Source organism: Hypomesus transpacificus, unplaced genomic scaffold, assembly GCF_021917145.1.
Source record: "Hypomesus transpacificus isolate Combined female unplaced genomic scaffold, fHypTra1 scaffold_30, whole genome shotgun sequence".
Lineage (NCBI taxonomy): Eukaryota > Metazoa > Chordata > Actinopteri > Osmeriformes > Osmeridae > Hypomesus > Hypomesus transpacificus.
This window is the reverse complement of record NW_025813826.1, coordinates 715723-735527: the sequence shown is the minus strand read 5'-3', so window position 1 is coordinate 735527 and position 19805 is coordinate 715723. Positions and strand designations below refer to the sequence as shown.

Below are 19805 nucleotides of genomic sequence, written 5' to 3'. Positions count from 1 at the left end.
TCACTCACTCACTCACTCACTCACTCACTCACTCACTCACTCACTCCCCTTTGAAGTCACTCACCTCACCTCCGTTTTTTTTTTTTTTTTTTTTTTTTTTTTTTTTTATCTAAAAGGGCGGGAAAACGCCACCGGCCGACAGGCCTCCGCGCGCCAAAACCCTTTTTTTTTTTTTTACCCTAACCTTTTTTACCCTAACCCTTTCTAACCCTAACCTAACCCTTTCTAACCTAACCCTTTCTAACCTAACCCTTTCTAACCTAACCCTTTCTAACCTAACCCTTTCTAACCTAACCCTTTCAAGCCCTAACCTAACCCTTTCTAACCTAACCCTTTCTAACCTAACCCTTTCTAACCTAACCCTTTCTAACCTAACCCTTTCTAACCTAACCCTTTCTAACCTAACCCTTTCTAACCTAACCCTTTCAAGCCCTAACCCAAACGCCCCTCCCTCCCTCCCTCCCTCCCTCCCTCCCTCGTTTTTCCCTTTGACACGCTTAGAAAGAGTGCACCCTTCCCGGAGGCGCTGCAATACCGGGGCGATGCGCGGAGCGGACGGAGCGAGCCCCTGTTCCGACTCCCTGTTGCAAAAATCCGTTTAATATGTTGTCCTCGCATGGAGGACGTATCAGATATTAAACTGATAAGAACAGACACTACACTTGATCTGAGCCAAAAGGCCGAGAAGCGATGACCGCACTATTGGACGCCCCGCGCGCCCGGGCCCTCCGTGCGCCAGCCGGGCCGCTCGGTCACCTCTCTGCACTCACTCACTCACTCACTCACTCACTCACTCACTCACTCACTCACTCACTCACTCACTCACTCCCCTTTGAAGTCACTCACCTCACCTCCGTTTTTTTTTTTTTTTTTTTTTTTTTTTTTTTTATCTAAAAGGGCGGGAAAACGCCACCGGCCGACAGGCCTCCGCGCGCCAAAACCCTTTTTTTTTTTTTTACCCTAACCTTTTTTACCCTAACCCTTTCTAACCCTAACCTAACCCTTTCTAACCTAACCCTTTCTAACCTAACCCTTTCTAACCTAACCCTTTCTAACCTAACCCTTTCTAACCTAACCCTTTCAAGCCCTAACCTAACCCTTTCTAACCTAACCCTTTCTAACCTAACCCTTTCTAACCTAACCCTTTCTAACCTAACCCTTTCTAACCTAACCCTTTCTAACCTAACCCTTTCTAACCTAACCCTTTCAAGCCCTAACCCAAACGCCCCTCCCTCCCTCCCTCCCTCCCTCCCTCCCTCGTTTTTCCCTTTGACACGCTTAGAAAGAGTGCACCCTTCCCGGAGGCGCTGCAATACCGGGGCGATGCGCGGAGCGGACGGAGCGAGCCCCTGTTCCGACTCCCTGTTGCAAAAATCCGTTTAATATGTTGTCCTCGCATGGAGGACGTATCAGATATTAAACTGATAAGAACAGACACTACACTTGATCTGAGCCAAAAGGCCGAGAAGCGATGACCGCACTATTGGACGCCCCGCGCGCCCGGGCCCTCCGTGCGCCAGCCGGGCCGCTCGGTCACCTCTCTGCACTCACTCACTCACTCACTCACTCACTCACTCACTCACTCACTCACTCACTCACTCACTCACTCCCCTTTGAAGTCACTCACCTCACCTCCGTTTTTTTTTTTTTTTTTTTTTTTTTTTTTTTTTATCTAAAAGGGCGGGAAAACGCCACCGGCCGACAGGCCTCCGCGCGCCAAAACCCTTTTTTTTTTTTTTACCCTAACCTTTTTTACCCTAACCCTTTCTAACCCTAACCTAACCCTTTCTAACCTAACCCTTTCTAACCTAACCCTTTCTAACCTAACCCTTTCTAACCTAACCCTTTCTAACCTAACCCTTTCAAGCCCTAACCTAACCCTTTCTAACCTAACCCTTTCTAACCTAACCCTTTCTAACCTAACCCTTTCTAACCTAACCCTTTCTAACCTAACCCTTTCAAGCCCTAACCCAAACGCCCCTCCCTCCCTCCCTCCCTCCCTCCCTCCCTCGTTTTTCCCTTTGACACGCTTAGAAAGAGTGCACCCTTCCCGGAGGCGCTGCAATACCGGGGCGATGCGCGGAGCGGACGGAGCGAGCCCCTGTTCCGACTCCCTGTTGCAAAAATCCGTTTAATATGTTGTCCTCGCATGGAGGACGTATCAGATATTAAACTGATAAGAACAGACACTACACTTGATCTGAGCCAAAAGGCCGAGAAGCGATGACCGCACTATTGGACGCCCCGCGCGCCCGGGCCCTCCGTGCGCCAGCCGGGCCGCTCGGTCACCTCTCTGCACTCACTCACTCACTCACTCACTCACTCACTCACTCACTCACTCACTCACTCACTCACTCACTCCCCTTTGAAGTCACTCACCTCACCTCCGTTTTTTTTTTTTTTTTTTTTTTTTTTTTTTTTTATCTAAAAGGGCGGGAAAACGCCACCGGCCGACAGGCCTCCGCGCGCCAAAACCCTTTTTTTTTTTTTTACCCTAACCTTTTTTACCCTAACCCTTTCTAACCCTAACCTAACCCTTTCTAACCTAACCCTTTCTAACCTAACCCTTTCTAACCTAACCCTTTCTAACCTAACCCTTTCTAACCTAACCCTTTCAAGCCCTAACCTAACCCTTTCTAACCTAACCCTTTCTAACCTAACCCTTTCTAACCTAACCCTTTCTAACCTAACCCTTTCTAACCTAACCCTTTCAAGCCCTAACCCAAACGCCCCTCCCTCCCTCCCTCCCTCCCTCCCTCCCTCGTTTTTCCCTTTGACACGCTTAGAAAGAGTGCACCCTTCCCGGAGGCGCTGCAATACCGGGGCGATGCGCGGAGCGGACGGAGCGAGCCCCTGTTCCGACTCCCTGTTGCAAAAATCCGTTTAATATGTTGTCCTCGCATGGAGGACGTATCAGATATTAAACTGATAAGAACAGACACTACACTTGATCTGAGCCAAAAGGCCGAGAAGCGATGACCGCACTATTGGACGCCCCGCGCGCCCGGGCCCTCCGTGCGCCAGCCGGGCCGCTCGGTCACCTCTCTGCACTCACTCACTCACTCACTCACTCACTCACTCACTCACTCACTCACTCACTCACTCACTCACTCCCCTTTGAAGTCACTCACCTCACCTCCGTTTTTTTTTTTTTTTTTTTTTTTTTTTTTTTTTATCTAAAAGGGCGGGAAAACGCCACCGGCCGACAGGCCTCCGCGCGCCAAAACCCTTTTTTTTTTTTTTACCCTAACCTTTTTTACCCTAACCCTTTCTAACCCTAACCTAACCCTTTCTAACCTAACCCTTTCTAACCTAACCCTTTCTAACCTAACCCTTTCTAACCTAACCCTTTCTAACCTAACCCTTTCAAGCCCTAACCTAACCCTTTCTAACCTAACCCTTTCTAACCTAACCCTTTCTAACCTAACCCTTTCTAACCTAACCCTTTCTAACCTAACCCTTTCTAACCTAACCCTTTCTAACCTAACCCTTTCAAGCCCTAACCCAAACGCCCCTCCCTCCCTCCCTCCCTCCCTCCCTCCCTCGTTTTTCCCTTTGACACGCTTAGAAAGAGTGCACCCTTCCCGGAGGCGCTGCAATACCGGGGCGATGCGCGGAGCGGACGGAGCGAGCCCCTGTTCCGACTCCCTGTTGCAAAAATCCGTTTAATATGTTGTCCTCGCATGGAGGACGTATCAGATATTAAACTGATAAGAACAGACACTACACTTGATCTGAGCCAAAAGGCCGAGAAGCGATGACCGCACTATTGGACGCCCCGCGCGCCCGGGCCCTCCGTGCGCCAGCCGGGCCGCTCGGTCACCTCTCTGCACTCACTCACTCACTCACTCACTCACTCACTCACTCACTCACTCACTCACTCACTCACTCACTCCCCTTTGAAGTCACTCACCTCACCTCCGTTTTTTTTTTTTTTTTTTTTTTTTTTTTTTTTATCTAAAAGGGCGGGAAAACGCCACCGGCCGACAGGCCTCCGCGCGCCAAAACCCTTTTTTTTTTTTTTACCCTAACCTTTTTTACCCTAACCCTTTCTAACCCTAACCTAACCCTTTCTAACCTAACCCTTTCTAACCTAACCCTTTCTAACCTAACCCTTTCTAACCTAACCCTTTCTAACCTAACCCTTTCAAGCCCTAACCTAACCCTTTCTAACCTAACCCTTTCTAACCTAACCCTTTCTAACCTAACCCTTTCTAACCTAACCCTTTCTAACCTAACCCTTTCTAACCTAACCCTTTCTAACCTAACCCTTTCTAACCTAACCCTTTCAAGCCCTAACCCAAACGCCCCTCCCTCCCTCCCTCCCTCCCTCCCTCCCTCGTTTTTCCCTTTGACACGCTTAGAAAGAGTGCACCCTTCCCGGAGGCGCTGCAATACCGGGGCGATGCGCGGAGCGGACGGAGCGAGCCCCTGTTCCGACTCCCTGTTGCAAAAATCCGTTTAATATGTTGTCCTCGCATGGAGGACGTATCAGATATTAAACTGATAAGAACAGACACTACACTTGATCTGAGCCAAAAGGCCGAGAAGCGATGACCGCACTATTGGACGCCCCGCGCGCCCGGGCCCTCCGTGCGCCAGCCGGGCCGCTCGGTCACCTCTCTGCACTCACTCACTCACTCACTCACTCACTCACTCACTCACTCACTCACTCACTCACTCACTCACTCCCCTTTGAAGTCACTCACCTCACCTCCGTTTTTTTTTTTTTTTTTTTTTTTTTTTTTTTTTATCTAAAAGGGCGGGAAAACGCCACCGGCCGACAGGCCTCCGCGCGCCAAAACCCTTTTTTTTTTTTTTACCCTAACCTTTTTTACCCTAACCCTTTCTAACCCTAACCTAACCCTTTCTAACCTAACCCTTTCTAACCTAACCCTTTCTAACCTAACCCTTTCTAACCTAACCCTTTCTAACCTAACCCTTTCAAGCCCTAACCTAACCCTTTCTAACCTAACCCCTAACCTAACCCTTTCTAACCTAACCCTTTCTAACCTAACCCTTTCTAACCTAACCCTTTCTAACCTAACCCTTTCTAACCTAACCCTTTCAAGCCCTAACCCAAACGCCCCTCCCTCCCTCCCTCCCTCCCTCCCTCCCTCGTTTTTCCCTTTGACACGCTTAGAAAGAGTGCACCCTTCCCGGAGGCGCTGCAATACCGGGGCGATGCGCGGAGCGGACGGAGCGAGCCCCTGTTCCGACTCCCTGTTGCAAAAATCCGTTTAATATGTTGTCCTCGCATGGAGGACGTATCAGATATTAAACTGATAAGAACAGACACTACACTTGATCTGAGCCAAAAGGCCGAGAAGCGATGACCGCACTATTGGACGCCCCGCGCGCCCGGGCCCTCCGTGCGCCAGCCGGGCCGCTCGGTCACCTCTCTGCACTCACTCACTCACTCACTCACTCACTCACTCACTCACTCACTCACTCACTCACTCACTCACTCCCCTTTGAAGTCACTCACCTCACCTCCGTTTTTTTTTTTTTTTTTTTTTTTTTTTTTTTTTATCTAAAAGGGCGGGAAAACGCCACCGGCCGACAGGCCTCCGCGCGCCAAAACCCTTTTTTTTTTTTTTACCCTAACCTTTTTTACCCTAACCCTTTCTAACCCTAACCTAACCCTTTCTAACCTAACCCTTTCTAACCTAACCCTTTCTAACCTAACCCTTTCTAACCTAACCCTTTCTAACCTAACCCTTTCAAGCCCTAACCTAACCCTTTCTAACCTAACCCTTTCTAACCTAACCCTTTCTAACCTAACCCTTTCTAACCTAACCCTTTCTAACCTAACCCTTTCAAGCCCTAACCCAAACGCCCCTCCCTCCCTCCCTCCCTCCCTCCCTCCCTCGTTTTTCCCTTTGACACGCTTAGAAAGAGTGCACCCTTCCCGGAGGCGCTGCAATACCGGGGCGATGCGCGGAGCGGACGGAGCGAGCCCCTGTTCCGACTCCCTGTTGCAAAAATCCGTTTAATATGTTGTCCTCGCATGGAGGACGTATCAGATATTAAACTGATAAGAACAGACACTACACTTGATCTGAGCCAAAAGGCCGAGAAGCGATGACCGCACTATTGGACGCCCCGCGCGCCCGGGCCCTCCGTGCGCCAGCCGGGCCGCTCGGTCACCTCTCTGCACTCACTCACTCACTCACTCACTCACTCACTCACTCACTCACTCACTCACTCACTCACTCACTCCCCTTTGAAGTCACTCACCTCACCTCCGTTTTTTTTTTTTTTTTTTTTTTTTTTTTTTTTTATCTAAAAGGGCGGGAAAACGCCACCGGCCGACAGGCCTCCGCGCGCCAAAACCCTTTTTTTTTTTTTTACCCTAACCTTTTTTACCCTAACCCTTTCTAACCCTAACCTAACCCTTTCTAACCTAACCCTTTCTAACCTAACCCTTTCTAACCTAACCCTTTCTAACCTAACCCTTTCTAACCTAACCCTTTCAAGCCCTAACCTAACCCTTTCTAACCTAACCCTTTCTAACCTAACCCTTTCTAACCTAACCCTTTCTAACCTAACCCTTTCTAACCTAACCCTTTCAAGCCCTAACCCAAACGCCCCTCCCTCCCTCCCTCCCTCCCTCCCTCCCTCGTTTTTCCCTTTGACACGCTTAGAAAGAGTGCACCCTTCCCGGAGGCGCTGCAATACCGGGGCGATGCGCGGAGCGGACGGAGCGAGCCCCTGTTCCGACTCCCTGTTGCAAAAATCCGTTTAATATGTTGTCCTCGCATGGAGGACGTATCAGATATTAAACTGATAAGAACAGATTTTTTTTTTTTTTTTTTTTTTCTTCAAAAAAAAAGAAAAAGAAGCATTTATCAATTCTAAAAACGTTTCATAAAAGACAATCAAACAAGACAGTCACAATATACAATTCCCCACAAGGGTACAGGACAAAAGCCCCACAAGGGGGCGCACATTTCAATTACCCCCTAGGGGGTTACAAGTGGAAGTCCAAGTTTGACGGGGTCAATCGAGGCTTTCGCCCCGATGGCTCCGTCTCCCTCTCCTCCCGGTCGTCCTCGCCAGTGGTACTCGAGCGACTGGCCCTCGGCTCTCGGTCGCGACGGCCCCTGGGAAGGCTCCATCCCTTTGCCACTGCTCCCAGGCTGCTAGTCGAGCGACTGGCCCTCGGCCCTCGGTCGCGACGGCCCCTGGGAAGGCTCCATCCCTTTGCCACTGCTCCCAGGCTGCCCTTCGGCGAGGATTTCCTGTTCCTCAGTCTTCCGGCCATCAGTCCGTCCAACTGTCAATCCCCTTGGTGGCCTGGCCCACCTCTGGGTTACCAGCAACGCTGGGCGCCAAGACGCCCAACGCTCAGAAGGGTGGGGACAAGTCCCCGCCTGGCGTCGGGGCCGAAGCCCCCAGGCAGGCGACCGCTCCGACCCGCCCCCGTCACCGGATCCCAGTACCGGCGATCCGGTATCGACGGGGGAGGGCCAATGTCTGTCCAATTAAGGACAGACACTCACAAGATCTGAGCCAAAAGGCCGAGAAGCGATGACCGCACTATTGGACGCCCCGCGCGCCCGTGCCCTCCGTGCGCCAGCCGGGCCGCTCGGTCACCTCTCTGCACTCACTCACTCACTCACTCACTCACTCACTCACTCACTCACTCACTCACTCCCCTTTGAAGTCACTCACCTCACCTCCGTTTTTTTTTTTTTTTTTTTTTTTTTTTTTATCTAAAAGGGCGGGAAAACGCCACCGGCCGACAGGCCTCCGCGCGCAAAAACCCTTTTTTTTTTTTTTCTTTTTTACCCTAACCTTTTTTACCCTAACCCTTTCTAACCCTAACCTAACCCTTTCTAACCTAACCCTTTCTAACCTAACCCTTTCTAACCTAACCCTTTCTAACCTAACCCTTTCTAACCCTAACCTAACCCTTTCTAACCTAACCCTTTCTAACCTAACCCTTTCTAACCTAACCCTTTCTAACCTAACCCTTTCTAACCTAACCCTTTCTAACCTAACCCTTTCAAGCCCTAACCCAAACGCCACTCCCTCCCTCCCTCCCTCCCTCCGTCCCTCGTTTTTCCCTTTGACACGCTTAGAAAGAGTGCACCCTTCCCGGAGGCGCTGCAATACCGGGGCGATGCGCGGAGCGGACGGAGCGAGCCCCTGTTCCGACTCCCTGTTGCAAAACAGTATCAACTGGGACTGGGACATTGCCTTGAACTGGGCGTTCACGGCTACAGTCCTCATCAATCATCAACACATCTCTGCCTTGCATTTAGTCATTTAGCAGACGCTCTTATGCAGAGTGACTTACAGTAAGTACAGGGACATTCCCCCCGAGGCAAGTAGGGTGAAGTGCCTTGCCCAAGGACACAACGTCATTATGCCTGGCCGGGAATCAAACTGGCAACCTTCTGATTAATAGCCTGATTCCCTAACCGCTCAGCCATCTGACTCTCCTCATTTACTAAGGCAGAATGTTCAGAGAGAACAAGGAGAGCACTACGTAAACAGCCACGTGGTACAAATGAGAGATACGAGATGGGTGACAAGGTATACTACAAGAGAGTAGTTACCCAGAATTGAAAGGACCAGGCACTGTGATAGGCCAAGATGGAGCAGTGGTATGTGTCAGACATGGTGGTACCTGTGTTAGGGTGCACTACCTGAGACTTATGAAAGAAATGAAGCTGGTGAACAACAAGCCGTCAATGACAATTCAGAAAGTACCACAGATTTTGGACAGAGACATAACGTGACAGATGCTGCTGACAATATGGATCATGACGATGATGCTGCAGAAGATCCCACTTGAAAGTGAAAGACATAGTGCTGGAAGCAGGGGGCAAAATGTCCAAAGTAGACCCCTCTGTTTTCTATTGGACTGACAAAGACTGGGCTGTAACTGGCCTCAGGTCAGTCTTTAGAGTGGGACGCGAAGAGCATGATCCTTTCTGCCATGTTGGAATAATAGACTGTGACTGTTAATAATGCTGTGCAGGTTCACCAGGAGAATTACACCCCACACATGGCCCATACATCTGGCTCCTTCACGAGCTGTCAAGCAAGACTCTCATCTTTATGAAGAGGAAAGGGATCAGATCAAAGATAGGTCCGATTCTCTGGGTAGCAAGGCAAAGCAGGCCAGATGTCGTGTTTGATGCTTGCAACTTGGCCTCTAAGCTTAAGAATGCAACAGTGCAAACGATTCATGAGGCAAACAGAATAATGTGTAAGCTTAAGTCCAAGAAAGTAGTGCTAAACTTCCGACACTTGGGAAGTGAGAGTGCTCTCAAGATTGTGATGTTCAGTGATGCCTCCTTTGGAAATCTTTCACATGGAGGCACTCAAGGAGGGCATTTAATTGTTCTGATGGTACATTTGCACCACTCTCTTGGCAATCAAAGAGAGTAAAGAGGGTTGTGCGAAGTACACTTGCTGGAGAAACATTGGCAATGTCTGATGGAATAGACAAGGCCATTTTTCATGCTACATTGTTCTCTGAACTGACACCAGGTAGCGCTGCACATGCACCACCTATAATCTGTGTGACAGACTCAGCAAAGGGACTTAAGTCGACAAAGTCTATCTCTGAGAAAATACTTGGTCTTGAGATAAGTGGCAGAACAATATGTTCATGTTATGACATTTTGTTCTTACCTTAATGCCACTGAGGTACTGTAAGAATATGAAGGTTATACTTTGGCTATGCCCTGTGATGTTATGCCCACCTTAATATGTAATCCTCCAGTTTGGTATTTTTTTTAAAGAGAGTGAGTTTGTTAACTATGTATTTCCGGTTTGGATACTCTTACTTTAGTGGAGACCGGATGTTGTTACTGCGTGGTTACTGCGTGAGTTGTACCGGCAAACGTGGAGTGACCATTAAACTGAGTAATGGAAACACAGAGTTTAACACCCCCCACCTCTGAGAGCCCAGTCCTCCACTCCCTCCCCTGACCTCCAGCCTGCTCCTGATGTCCCAACCCTCCATTCCTTAGGTCACATTTTCAAAACCCAACACATGGAGCTAAACTGTAGATAGTAGATAAGGTGAGAGAGGAGAGTGTAGATAAGGGGGGTTGGGGAAGAGGAGATGGGGGGGAGTAGATAAGTGGGATGGAGGGAGAGTAGATAAGGGGGGTGGGGGGAGAGAGTAGATAAGATGAGAAAGGGGATCACACTACTACAGTGTATATGCAGGAATCCTGAAGTTAATTTCAATACAGTTTTAAGACTTTTTGAAGACCTTCTCAAAATATTTTAAGACCTCATCTAATCTGCAAAAAACCTTAAACTTAATAAACAGTTGTAGTTTGCAAATAAATCTGTAGAGCACAACCATACAACATAACTCAGATAAGCTCGGAAGAAACAAAGCTCAAAATAATAAATTAAAGAATAAAAGGCAAGGCTTATAGAAATATTTGAATGTTTGAGTTCAGTGAGCGGTGATTCACCTCAGTATTGAGACACCAGATAACCTCGGCGTGCATCGTTGATGTGTCACCCATAGCCACCCTGATGTCGGCAGACGATGGAGCAGAGGTCGCTGTCGTAGCCGTTTTGACAAGTTCAGCTGTCGTGCTGGGTAGTGGTGTCGCTGGTGGAGCACAGAAACTGGTAATGGACAGCTGCGGCGGCCAACAGCAGCCTTGACAGCGTTGATGCCCATCGAAGCTACGCTAATCTTCTTTTTACAATATGTACAGTAAGCCTGTTTTCAGGGACAGGCTTCAGCCATTGTATAAACTCATCCTTCTCCAACCAGGGGCCCGTTCGTCGTAAGGGTTGAAGCTAAATTAATCAATTGTCCCTTTAGCCCGTTAACATTAGCGAGCTAATTGAGAACCGCAAATATCGGTTCGTCGACGGCTGATCCGCATCCAAATCATGTGGTTAATTTCAATCAGGCTAAACTCATCGGGGCAAGTGCACGCGCACGTCCTACTTCAAAAGGCAGGAAAGGTCGATCACCAAAACCGTGATTTTCTAACAGTATGATGGCAGGAAAGACCGGACTTAAAGAGAGAGCGGTGATATTCTCGCAATCAGAACAACATTTAATAATAAGTCTCTATGAAGACTTCAAAGAATTAATCATGGCTAAGTCAAACACCGCCACCGCTGCCAGAGCAAGACACGCAGCTTGGCAAAAAATTAGATAAACTAAATGCGGTTTTGGGAAAATGTATAGACCAATTATCACCCTACGTCACAGAACTGTCAAGCAGGCTCAACTGCGCATGTGGGTTGCAAAAGACGAACTTCTCCCCGTTCTATTACTCTTGGAGTGTTGTTCAGGTCATCATATATCCCTGTCAACACACCCATGTGGGGCCCATGTGGGTTGTATATGGGCTAGTGAGTGGGCCCCATGTGGGCAGCCCATATGGGCTGAAGGTGGGCTTCGGGTGGGCCCTAGCTAAATCCCACATGGGCAACCCAGGTTACTCCCATTTAGGACCCACTAGCTCGGCCCCATGTGGGCTGATTATGGGTCCCTGATAGTACGTACCCTATGGTGATTTATTTAAGTTACAATAACAAAGAGACCAGTAATACAATTAATTACATTTTTATTTGTGTTAGAATGCAAAAAAAAATCAGTAGCACAAACAAATTCGGTACCACACAAAGAATGATCGAAAACTTGCATAAACCTTAACCTTATTTCACACATTAGATTTTTTTTTCTTGTCTTTCAATTATAATTTTATCTATAAATGTTTAAATATTCCACATCATTTCTATTAGAGTTCAACAATTCCCTACAGTTCATAGTTAAGACTATTTCTTACTTTTCCACATCTTCATACTCCTTTAGCTGATTCATATACATTCAAGCCATCAATGTAGTTCAGCTCCAAGTCAAATACTATTTTTACAGTTTTAAGTTTTTTATCGATGTCTTTCAACTTATTCATCATTTGATCAAGAAATGTTATTCAAACCTCTATATATTCAACTTTTTTTTTACAGAATGATGACCTTGAAAAACTTTATAAACCTTTATAGACCTTTAAAAAAAAAAAAATCTTCATACTCAGCTATCCAGGTTACCTTTGAGCCTGTCATCTTTCTTGATGATGTCATATTACACACTGCACCTTTAATAGGCTATGTTTAAAGGTGCACTGTGTAATATGACATCATCAAGAAAGTTCTACAACGTTCTAGAATGCAACACTCCCTGGGTAACCCCAACCCTTTCGAATAATAACAGAAGCTACAGTGGCCTTTAAGGACAAGAACAATTCTAAATTTTAAACAATGCACCTGATGACATTCCAACTAAGACACTTTCAAGATGGCGGCACTAGGCCTTGGTCCAAAATATGCAGAAATATGAACATATATAAGCGAAAATAATTGAATAATAATTCAAAACATTTTTTTCAGCTATTATGCACTAAATTAAACCTACTTATGGATATTATAATTATTTTCTACAAAATCTGCTAGGAAATAAAACAGCGCTGTCAAAGAGACAGCATCTGCTCATTAGCAACCTGTCGCACTAGTGTGAGTGGACTTGTATTCATCATATTATGGCTCCTCAAATGTCTGAAGTCTTTGTTGAGGGGTGGCCTGTCGGACCTGTCGATTACCCCCCCGGTCCCTAGAACCAATGAACCATTTGGAGATGGCCTTCTCTGCATCTTTACGGGTAATATTGCTGGTCATCTGGTTTTTCTTCATGCCTCCTGCAAGAAATAAATATAACGGTCATTTACTTAATGTATGTGCCAACACAACTCTGCACCAGGACTGTAAAGGCAACTATGTTAAGAAAAGTGCTGTATAAATTAAGATTATACACACTCTTTAACACACCAGTTGGGCATCTCGGAGACATGAGCAAACATACTGCTCAGCCAGGACAACAAACATTACATAATGTTAAGGTATTATAAACAACTTTCCAGTATCTGTACAACACTTAAAACATTATCCACATGCACACCTACCATATATCACTTCAAACAACTTCAAGGCCTTAAACTCCCTCTTCCCGTTTCAGCCCAGAAGGTTGTAATTCCTAGACAGGCCGTGGTCAAGGAGGAAGGCCATCATCCTTCTTGTGGCCTCATCAATAGTTGCCCCCCCAATGTCAGCCACAACTGCGACCTGAGGGGAAACAAAGGCAATACAAAGCAAATTTATCAACCTGAAAGAACTACCATAAGCATGGGTGTGAGCACACTTGGGAAGTTTCAGATGAAATTCACTGCTACCCCGCTAATAAAATTGAATTAAGTTGTACTACCCTAGACTTAACATATTGTACATACCAGTTCAGACATGACGTTTGTGTTCGCCAGTTTTTCCTCCATGTTCATGACATCTTGAACCGTCTTTAAGGGGAAACCCTCTGGGGTAGAAGAGACGGTGCAGACAGTGGTTCCACGCTGTTGTAACAGCGTTTGTAGCATCCTCCCGTGAATCTTTTGTGTTTCTTTCACCTCCTCAAGGAGGGTTAAGATGCGCACGAACATGGAGTCTCTTACTGGAGATGGAGCGGTAGGCGGTGACCTTAAGCTGGATGTAGCGTAGGATGGAGCGGTAGGTGGTGTCCTGAGGCTGGATGTAGCGTAGGATGGAGCGGTAGGTGGTGACCTGAGGCTGGATGGAGCGGTAGGTGGTGACCCGAGGCTGGATGGAGCGTAGGATGGAGGGGTAGGTGGTGACTTGAGGCTGGATGTAGCGAAGGATGGAGCGGTAGGTGGTGACCTGAGGCTGGATGTAGCGAAGGATGGAGCGGTAGGTGGTGACCTGAGGCTGGATGTAGCGTAGGATGGAGCGGTAGGTGGTGACCCGAGGCTGGATGTAGCGTAGGATGGAGCGGTAGGTGATGACCTGAGGCTGGATGTAGCGGTAGGTAGTGACCTGAGGCTGGATGGAGCGGTAGGTCCGATGGGGCTGTCATCATCCTCATCCTCACTTGTAAAAATGACTTTCCTAGAAATGTTTAATACAAGCACAATCAATGAGTTAAAGCATTTTAAACATGTGATGTTTACTTTTATTATTTTATTACATTTAATATTATCTATTATTTAATCATATATCTCTTGTATTTTGTCATTTTTGGAAAAAGTGACAGCCCTAGTATACATCCCTCATTTTGACAGATTTGAACAGAATACACTTAACAAAAGTCTCACAAAACTTTCCCTCCCTGTATCATTGGGAGAGTGTCAGCATCCATTGAGTATCTACCATTTCACGATTCAAATAGACTCACCTCCTTTTGCGCTGTCCTTTTCCCAAGTTCTCGGAATCAGACTCGGTCAGGACATCTGTATTTTCCTCGTATTCAACCAATTTTGAGCGGGCAACTCCATACGTTGCTGTGGGAGACAAACAAATGTGTGGCAGTGAATAATGATGACAGGCGTTCTATACATAATCCCTTACTTAATACACATGAACTTGAGATTACCGGCTTTTCTCTTGACCGTCAATTTGAATGTTGCCCAATCAGTGTGCGGCTCCAGTTGTTCTGCGACCGCCTTTGCCATGTTGATCTTGGCTGGTGGCCAGTAACATTCGTCCTCCTCACCCCCGGTAAACCATTTCGTTGGAATAACTGCCAATCCGCCATTATTTTCAAATGCCACTATGGCGAAAGGCAACATGCTTAAAGAAAAAAAAATACATAAAATACATACAGTTGCGAGAAAAAGTGAAAATGCAGAAATCCAAGTAATCCCAAAGGGTTCACATACTTTTTCTCGCAAATGTGAATAAAAAAACAAATCGGTAAATCAAAACGAACAATAAAAAATAAATAAATAGCACACTAGTGCAGGAGTGGCAATGCCACGTATCCAGTCTTGAATGGCAACAAAACCATTTTTGTTTTTAACTCAACAGGTAACAGCTGCAAGTGTTCAGATAAATTGAAAACAAAAAGAATTCCAAGACGTGAGGAGTCCATTGGATAATTTGTCAAGTAATTTTTTTAAGTTTTTGTCAGTTTTAAAGAAATTACATAGGACTTCAACAGTTCCAGAATGTGACAAAATGTTCCGCACAATAAGAACCCTTCCCCCCACAGAAAAACAGTTATCGCCACGAGAGGAGGAGATCATTGTCTGTCCATCATTGTAACGCCTGTATTGATCCCATGTTGCAGTTGAATTAATCATAGGTCCAGAAAAGTGGAGCTGTTTAAGTGGGCTGCAAACTTATGTGCTCTTTTGGCTTGCCACTTTCTGTTTCTCATGGAGCCGCCTGACTAGTTGTTGGACAGGGTTTTGAGGCCGACGGACAAGTTTTTTAAGTTTACCTAAAAATGTCTCGAAGGGAAATGCTGAAATACTATCTAACGGGCCGAATTTCCGTGCATCTTGAGCTAAGTGGATCAATGAATGCATGTTATAGCTGACAAAATCATTGCCATAAATTGCAGCAAAATCTGTTACGAAGAGTTTCAAAATCTCCTCAGCATAGTCTAAATTGTCAGGAGAACATAAGGCAGGACTCAGAAGAATTCTCATAGACACAGATAGAAGTAAAAAGTTTCTGTACATTCTACTGGGAATATTATTGAGGAGAACAACAGGGCCAGTGTAAAGTAAAAATTGCCGAAGCTCTGTAGCTTTCCATTTACCAAATTCAAACATGGATCGTGGTTTCCTTGCAAAATTGCTAGGTATATATTGCCTGATAGACACCATATATGCAGACATTACAACAAAAAAATGCATAGCTTGCCTGGATTTCTGCGGCCCCTTCAACCAAAGAAATATTAACTTGCGCATTGCGCCCAAGCACACAAGGTGCATATAATCTAAAACAAAACTGCTAACTAATCCTATACCCAGATCATTTAGGGGGGAGGCTGACAGTTGGTGCTGTTGATAGCCTTGCCTTTCAAATTGCTCGTCTGTCCTGAGCTCTGCTGATATTTCAGGATAAACCACCTTCCCATTAATGTACTGGCCTTTTTGAGTGCACCTCTCACACCCGTAATGCCCAGTGTGGCCTTTGGAGCATCTAAGAAAGGCCCGCGCAGGTGCATCACAAATAAAAGCATCGGGTAATGGTACACTGAAATGTACACCATTGTACACAATACCTCTCTGAGAAACGGCTTTCAAATCTACAATGAATTCTTTCCAATACTCTTGGACATTTTTGGGTTTGGACGCACCGGAGTACACTCCAATTACAAACACACTACACTCTGGAATTTCCTTAATCTTTCCCAGAATAGGCCACAGACTCATACTGGAGCTACGAAATAAGGGCAATCCATCTATATTAATTCGAAGTGTGAGAGTATCTGTCATATTTGCTAAATGTCCAAGAGATGTTAGTTCAGCTATGAGAGCATTTTCGATTCCAAAGTGGTAGTAGGACCCTCCATCCACAGCCGAAACATCGCAAGATCTGTCAGTAGACATAAGAGTTCTGGCATCCATTGGGATATCAAGGCCCTTCCTCCTTAGGATTTTAAGAAGTGCAGACAGCGCTGTTTGTGGTGTGTTGAATTCTGAAGCCCATTCTGCAAGCCCACATTCATCATCATCATTATCCTCTTCCAAGTCGGAACATGCATCTCCATGCGAATCACAGTCACTATCACCAGCAGGCAGCCAGTTTTCAGAATCCAAATCATCAAATGAGGAAATGATGCAATCATAAAAGACAGAGGAATTCTCTTCAAAATCATTTGATGACTTCTCAAAACAGTTCTGATCACAAGCATCGTAGAAAGTATCCATGGAATCTTCTCTTTCAGAGTCCTTTAACAAATCATCTTGTGGGTATTCCCTTTCAGAGCGATCCTCATCGATTTCAGAGTCTTTTGCCAACCAATCATCCATCATCAACTCATTTTCAACGAGACGCAAATGTTGCTCCACTTTCGCTGATATTTTCCTCTTTTTAGTTCTTTCTGAACACGCCATTGTTTCTAAAAAAGAAGAAGTATTTAAGTTTTTAGCTATGATTAAAAACTGCTTGTTAAAACTAGTATTAATAGAACTATTTTTTAATTTAATTTCATTAACTGGTCTTACAGGGACTACAGGTAAGTATTTAAAAAGTGACCTTAGCAACAAAAATACTTATTTTTATTGTCAAATTACTCTTTTTAACATATATACACAGGTAAGTATTGCATACAGTCAAATTACATAAAAAAATTAAAATCCCAAATCAGTAATACCACATTTCTCCAGACTGAATAATCTATGAATTTGTATAATTACCTACTGTGTGTCTCACTGCTTTTACTTTAAACTTCTATGGATTATACTAATTAACTGAATTATCTAACATAACTAGTCTTTGACCCACAGCCATTTACTATATTATTTTCACACAGATTACAATTAAAGTTTTAAACACTGACAACCGCACACTACTTATCAAAACGTCATGCAATGCTGCTTTAACCTTCATGACTGGGGAACACCCAGAGGATGTGCCGTTAGCATTTACTAGCAATTAGCATTATCTTAGCCTGCTAAACAATACAGTTTTCACTCCTTATTGCTCACACAGAAAAGTAGTAGCTGAGTGTACAGTGTACACGACGGGCGAGCGAGCGAATGAACACACACACACTCTCTCGTTTGCCGTCTTTGCCGCACGCAGGAGCGCGACGTTGTGTGTATGAGAGTGTGTGAGCACGCCTATACAGCGCTGACACACACACACACATTCTGCAGACTAATAAGATAATAAGTGAAAATAATATCCAGTCTAACAGAACTGCTATTACAACAAGAACTAATAATATCACCACAGCTAAAATCACGTTTATTTCTGGAAAAGAGTACGGCAAAGAGGCGAATTTAGCATGTTGAGACTATAGCCTAACCATCTCTTTCCTTCTCATGTGTGTGCGCGCTGCGCTCACCTCCTTAACTTTCTCCATAGCCCATCAAAAAAGAACCAAATCGTCCCTTCTCTTCAAAACAACTACACAACATACTCATCCAATTCGAGAAAACCGGAGGGAAGGCAACAGACAAGAAACAAGCATAAGTGGAAAAAGCAGACGATACATTTTTGCTTGTGCTACAGCTTGTTTTAACCACTTGCTAACTAGGCCTGTTTGACTGTCTTGCTAACAAGTTTACAACCAAATCCTTCCAAACAATATATGTAAGTCAACCACTCAAAATAAGCTCAAAACATGCTTGATATTAACTTAATAAATTGGACTTGTATGTTCAACACCATGCTTTAACCAGGTTTAATTACCATAGCTAGCTGAAAGCTGCTAGCTAGTTAGGCTGAAACCTCATTGGTTTACGTTCAAAACTGGCTAACCGAACACTCTCCAAAAAAGCTTTTAGTAAACCTCATGCGTGAAAAATACATCCCCCGTTTAAGTATACATAGAGGCAGATTCTTACCTGTTTTTTCGTGTTAAACTGATGGTGTCTGAAATCCGATCATCATGCGACTGACTGCTGCAGAAGTTATCAGACAAAGACGCTCTGACGTTGGTACTGGTACTGAAGGCGGGAATTTTTTAGGCGGCAAATTCAAAAAACAATATATTTTTGAAAGGCGGCAAAGTGACGTTTTTTTTTTTGCTCCGTGATGGGGTGGAACTGGGAAACCTAGATAGTACAATAATGTAATAAAATAATAGTAAATGTATTTTATTACAATATTGTCTGTTGAAATTCATATTTTGTCTTAAACCACTATTAAAGTGCAATGGCTACACTTCTAAATAGCTAAAAAGCCTGATAAAATTTGAATAAAAAGTGGAACTAGCCAGTGACTGTTGTTAAAATAAGCCTATAACAAAAGCATCCATAATCAATTTTGAATATCTTAAGAGTGGAGCCCAGCTGGAACCCACTTATGCCCATGCGTAGTTTAGCCCATCTTATGCCCATCTACTGCCCATGTGGGGCCCAACAACAAAGCCCACTCTGAGCCCATGCCCAGCCTAAGCCCATCTAGCCCAAGTGAGGCCCATGTGGGGCCCAACTAGACGTGTTTGCAGGGATCTCTGGCCACGGATTGCAGAGCTTGATATTAACTTTTTGAGGCTCTTGGCCTTTGGACAAATACATTTACGTTCACTTGTCTATGCACAAAAGTCACTTGACCCCGATACCCTTAAATAGCCTGTCCAAGTGATCGGGCAAAACTAGCCTGGCTAACGGAGGTCGCTTTCTCAGGCAAATGACGAATGAAACAGACAGGTTAAAGAAATCCGAGATTCTGGCTATCTTCACCAGACTCGTATCTACATTAGGCAGTCCTCCCTGACGTTTCTGGTGTAGAATGGAGTGAAATACAACATTGTGCACACTGCCAGTGAGCGAGTCTGACTGAGGCTAACGTCAAAACAGTCTCACTCAGATTGCCAGTTTAAACAAATCAGAAAAATAATCGGACCAGCTGATTTTAAAAGGAGAATTCCCATATCTCTTGAAAGCTGCCCTGCTCGACTTTTTAAATATAGAATTGACTGTAAAAGTGTAAAATTATTAACTTTGTGACATGACGTGAAGACATGGTTGCCGCTCGACTAGTATGCGGTCTGTACTGGGCGACATTCTCACTCAAATTTTAAGACTTTCGTGACCCAAATCAAAATTCTGATGCGACAGATCATTGGGTAATCGCTTTCTCTCCTATAGGCATGTCCTCCTCGACGCTTTTGGTCTTTTTAAATCTAACTATTTGTATTATCCGTGTGGTCCTTTTGCCATTAAAAATGCTATCCTTTCCCGGTTTTCTGCAGCCACAGTGCGCGCGCATCCCGATTGTTTACAAACAAATAATTGGTCTATTGGCTCATTTTAAGTGCCTCATTACCCCGATCA

General features: G+C 45.2%; 1 protein-coding gene, 9 non-coding genes and 1 pseudogene across 12 annotated transcripts; all 11 read right to left on the bottom strand.

Moving 5' to 3' along the window:
- Positions 1-7267, bottom strand: part of LOC124463561 — a 51685-nt pseudogene extending 44418 nt beyond the window's left edge.
- Positions 502-692, bottom strand: LOC124463700. Its single transcript, XR_006955613.1, has one exon. It is a non-coding gene; the product is annotated as a U2 spliceosomal RNA (small nuclear RNA).
- LOC124463698 lies at positions 1283-1473 on the bottom strand. Its single transcript, XR_006955612.1, has one exon. It is a non-coding gene; the product is annotated as a U2 spliceosomal RNA (small nuclear RNA).
- LOC124463697 lies at positions 2035-2225 on the bottom strand. The gene has a single exon (XR_006955611.1). It is a non-coding gene; the product is annotated as a U2 spliceosomal RNA (small nuclear RNA).
- LOC124463696 lies at positions 2787-2977 on the bottom strand. Its single transcript, XR_006955610.1, has one exon. It is a non-coding gene; the product is annotated as a U2 spliceosomal RNA (small nuclear RNA).
- Positions 3569-3759, bottom strand: LOC124463695. The gene has a single exon (XR_006955609.1). It is a non-coding gene; the product is annotated as a U2 spliceosomal RNA (small nuclear RNA).
- LOC124463694 lies at positions 4365-4555 on the bottom strand. Its single transcript, XR_006955608.1, has one exon. It is a non-coding gene; the product is annotated as a U2 spliceosomal RNA (small nuclear RNA).
- Positions 5144-5334, bottom strand: LOC124463693. Its single transcript, XR_006955607.1, has one exon. It is a non-coding gene; the product is annotated as a U2 spliceosomal RNA (small nuclear RNA).
- On the bottom strand, positions 5896-6086 carry LOC124463692. Its single transcript, XR_006955606.1, has one exon. It is a non-coding gene; the product is annotated as a U2 spliceosomal RNA (small nuclear RNA).
- Positions 6648-6845, bottom strand: LOC124463717. The gene has a single exon (XR_006955629.1). It is a non-coding gene; the product is annotated as a U2 spliceosomal RNA (small nuclear RNA).
- A 4250-nt stretch (positions 7268-11517) lies between the features above and the next one.
- Positions 11518-19067, bottom strand: LOC124463592 (pectinesterase inhibitor 10-like). 3 transcript variants are annotated; one of them, XR_006955581.1, is made up of 6 exons: positions 18372-19067; positions 14438-16918; positions 14240-14345; positions 13287-13953; positions 12963-13122; positions 11518-12698 (listed from the first exon to the last, which is right to left on the bottom strand). XR_006955581.1 is itself a non-coding variant. In XM_047015362.1 (5 exons), exons 1-4 carry the CDS (start codon positions 14631-14633, stop codon positions 13012-13014), a joined length of 1080 nt encoding a protein of 359 aa, XP_046871318.1. In that variant the 5' UTR covers positions 14634-19067; the 3' UTR covers positions 11518-12698; positions 12963-13011. The 3 variants fall into 2 exon arrangements, 1 of the variants encoding a protein (XP_046871318.1); XR_006955580.1 differs by having other exon boundaries at positions 14438-19067.
- Positions 19068-19805: the final 738 nt, after the last annotated feature.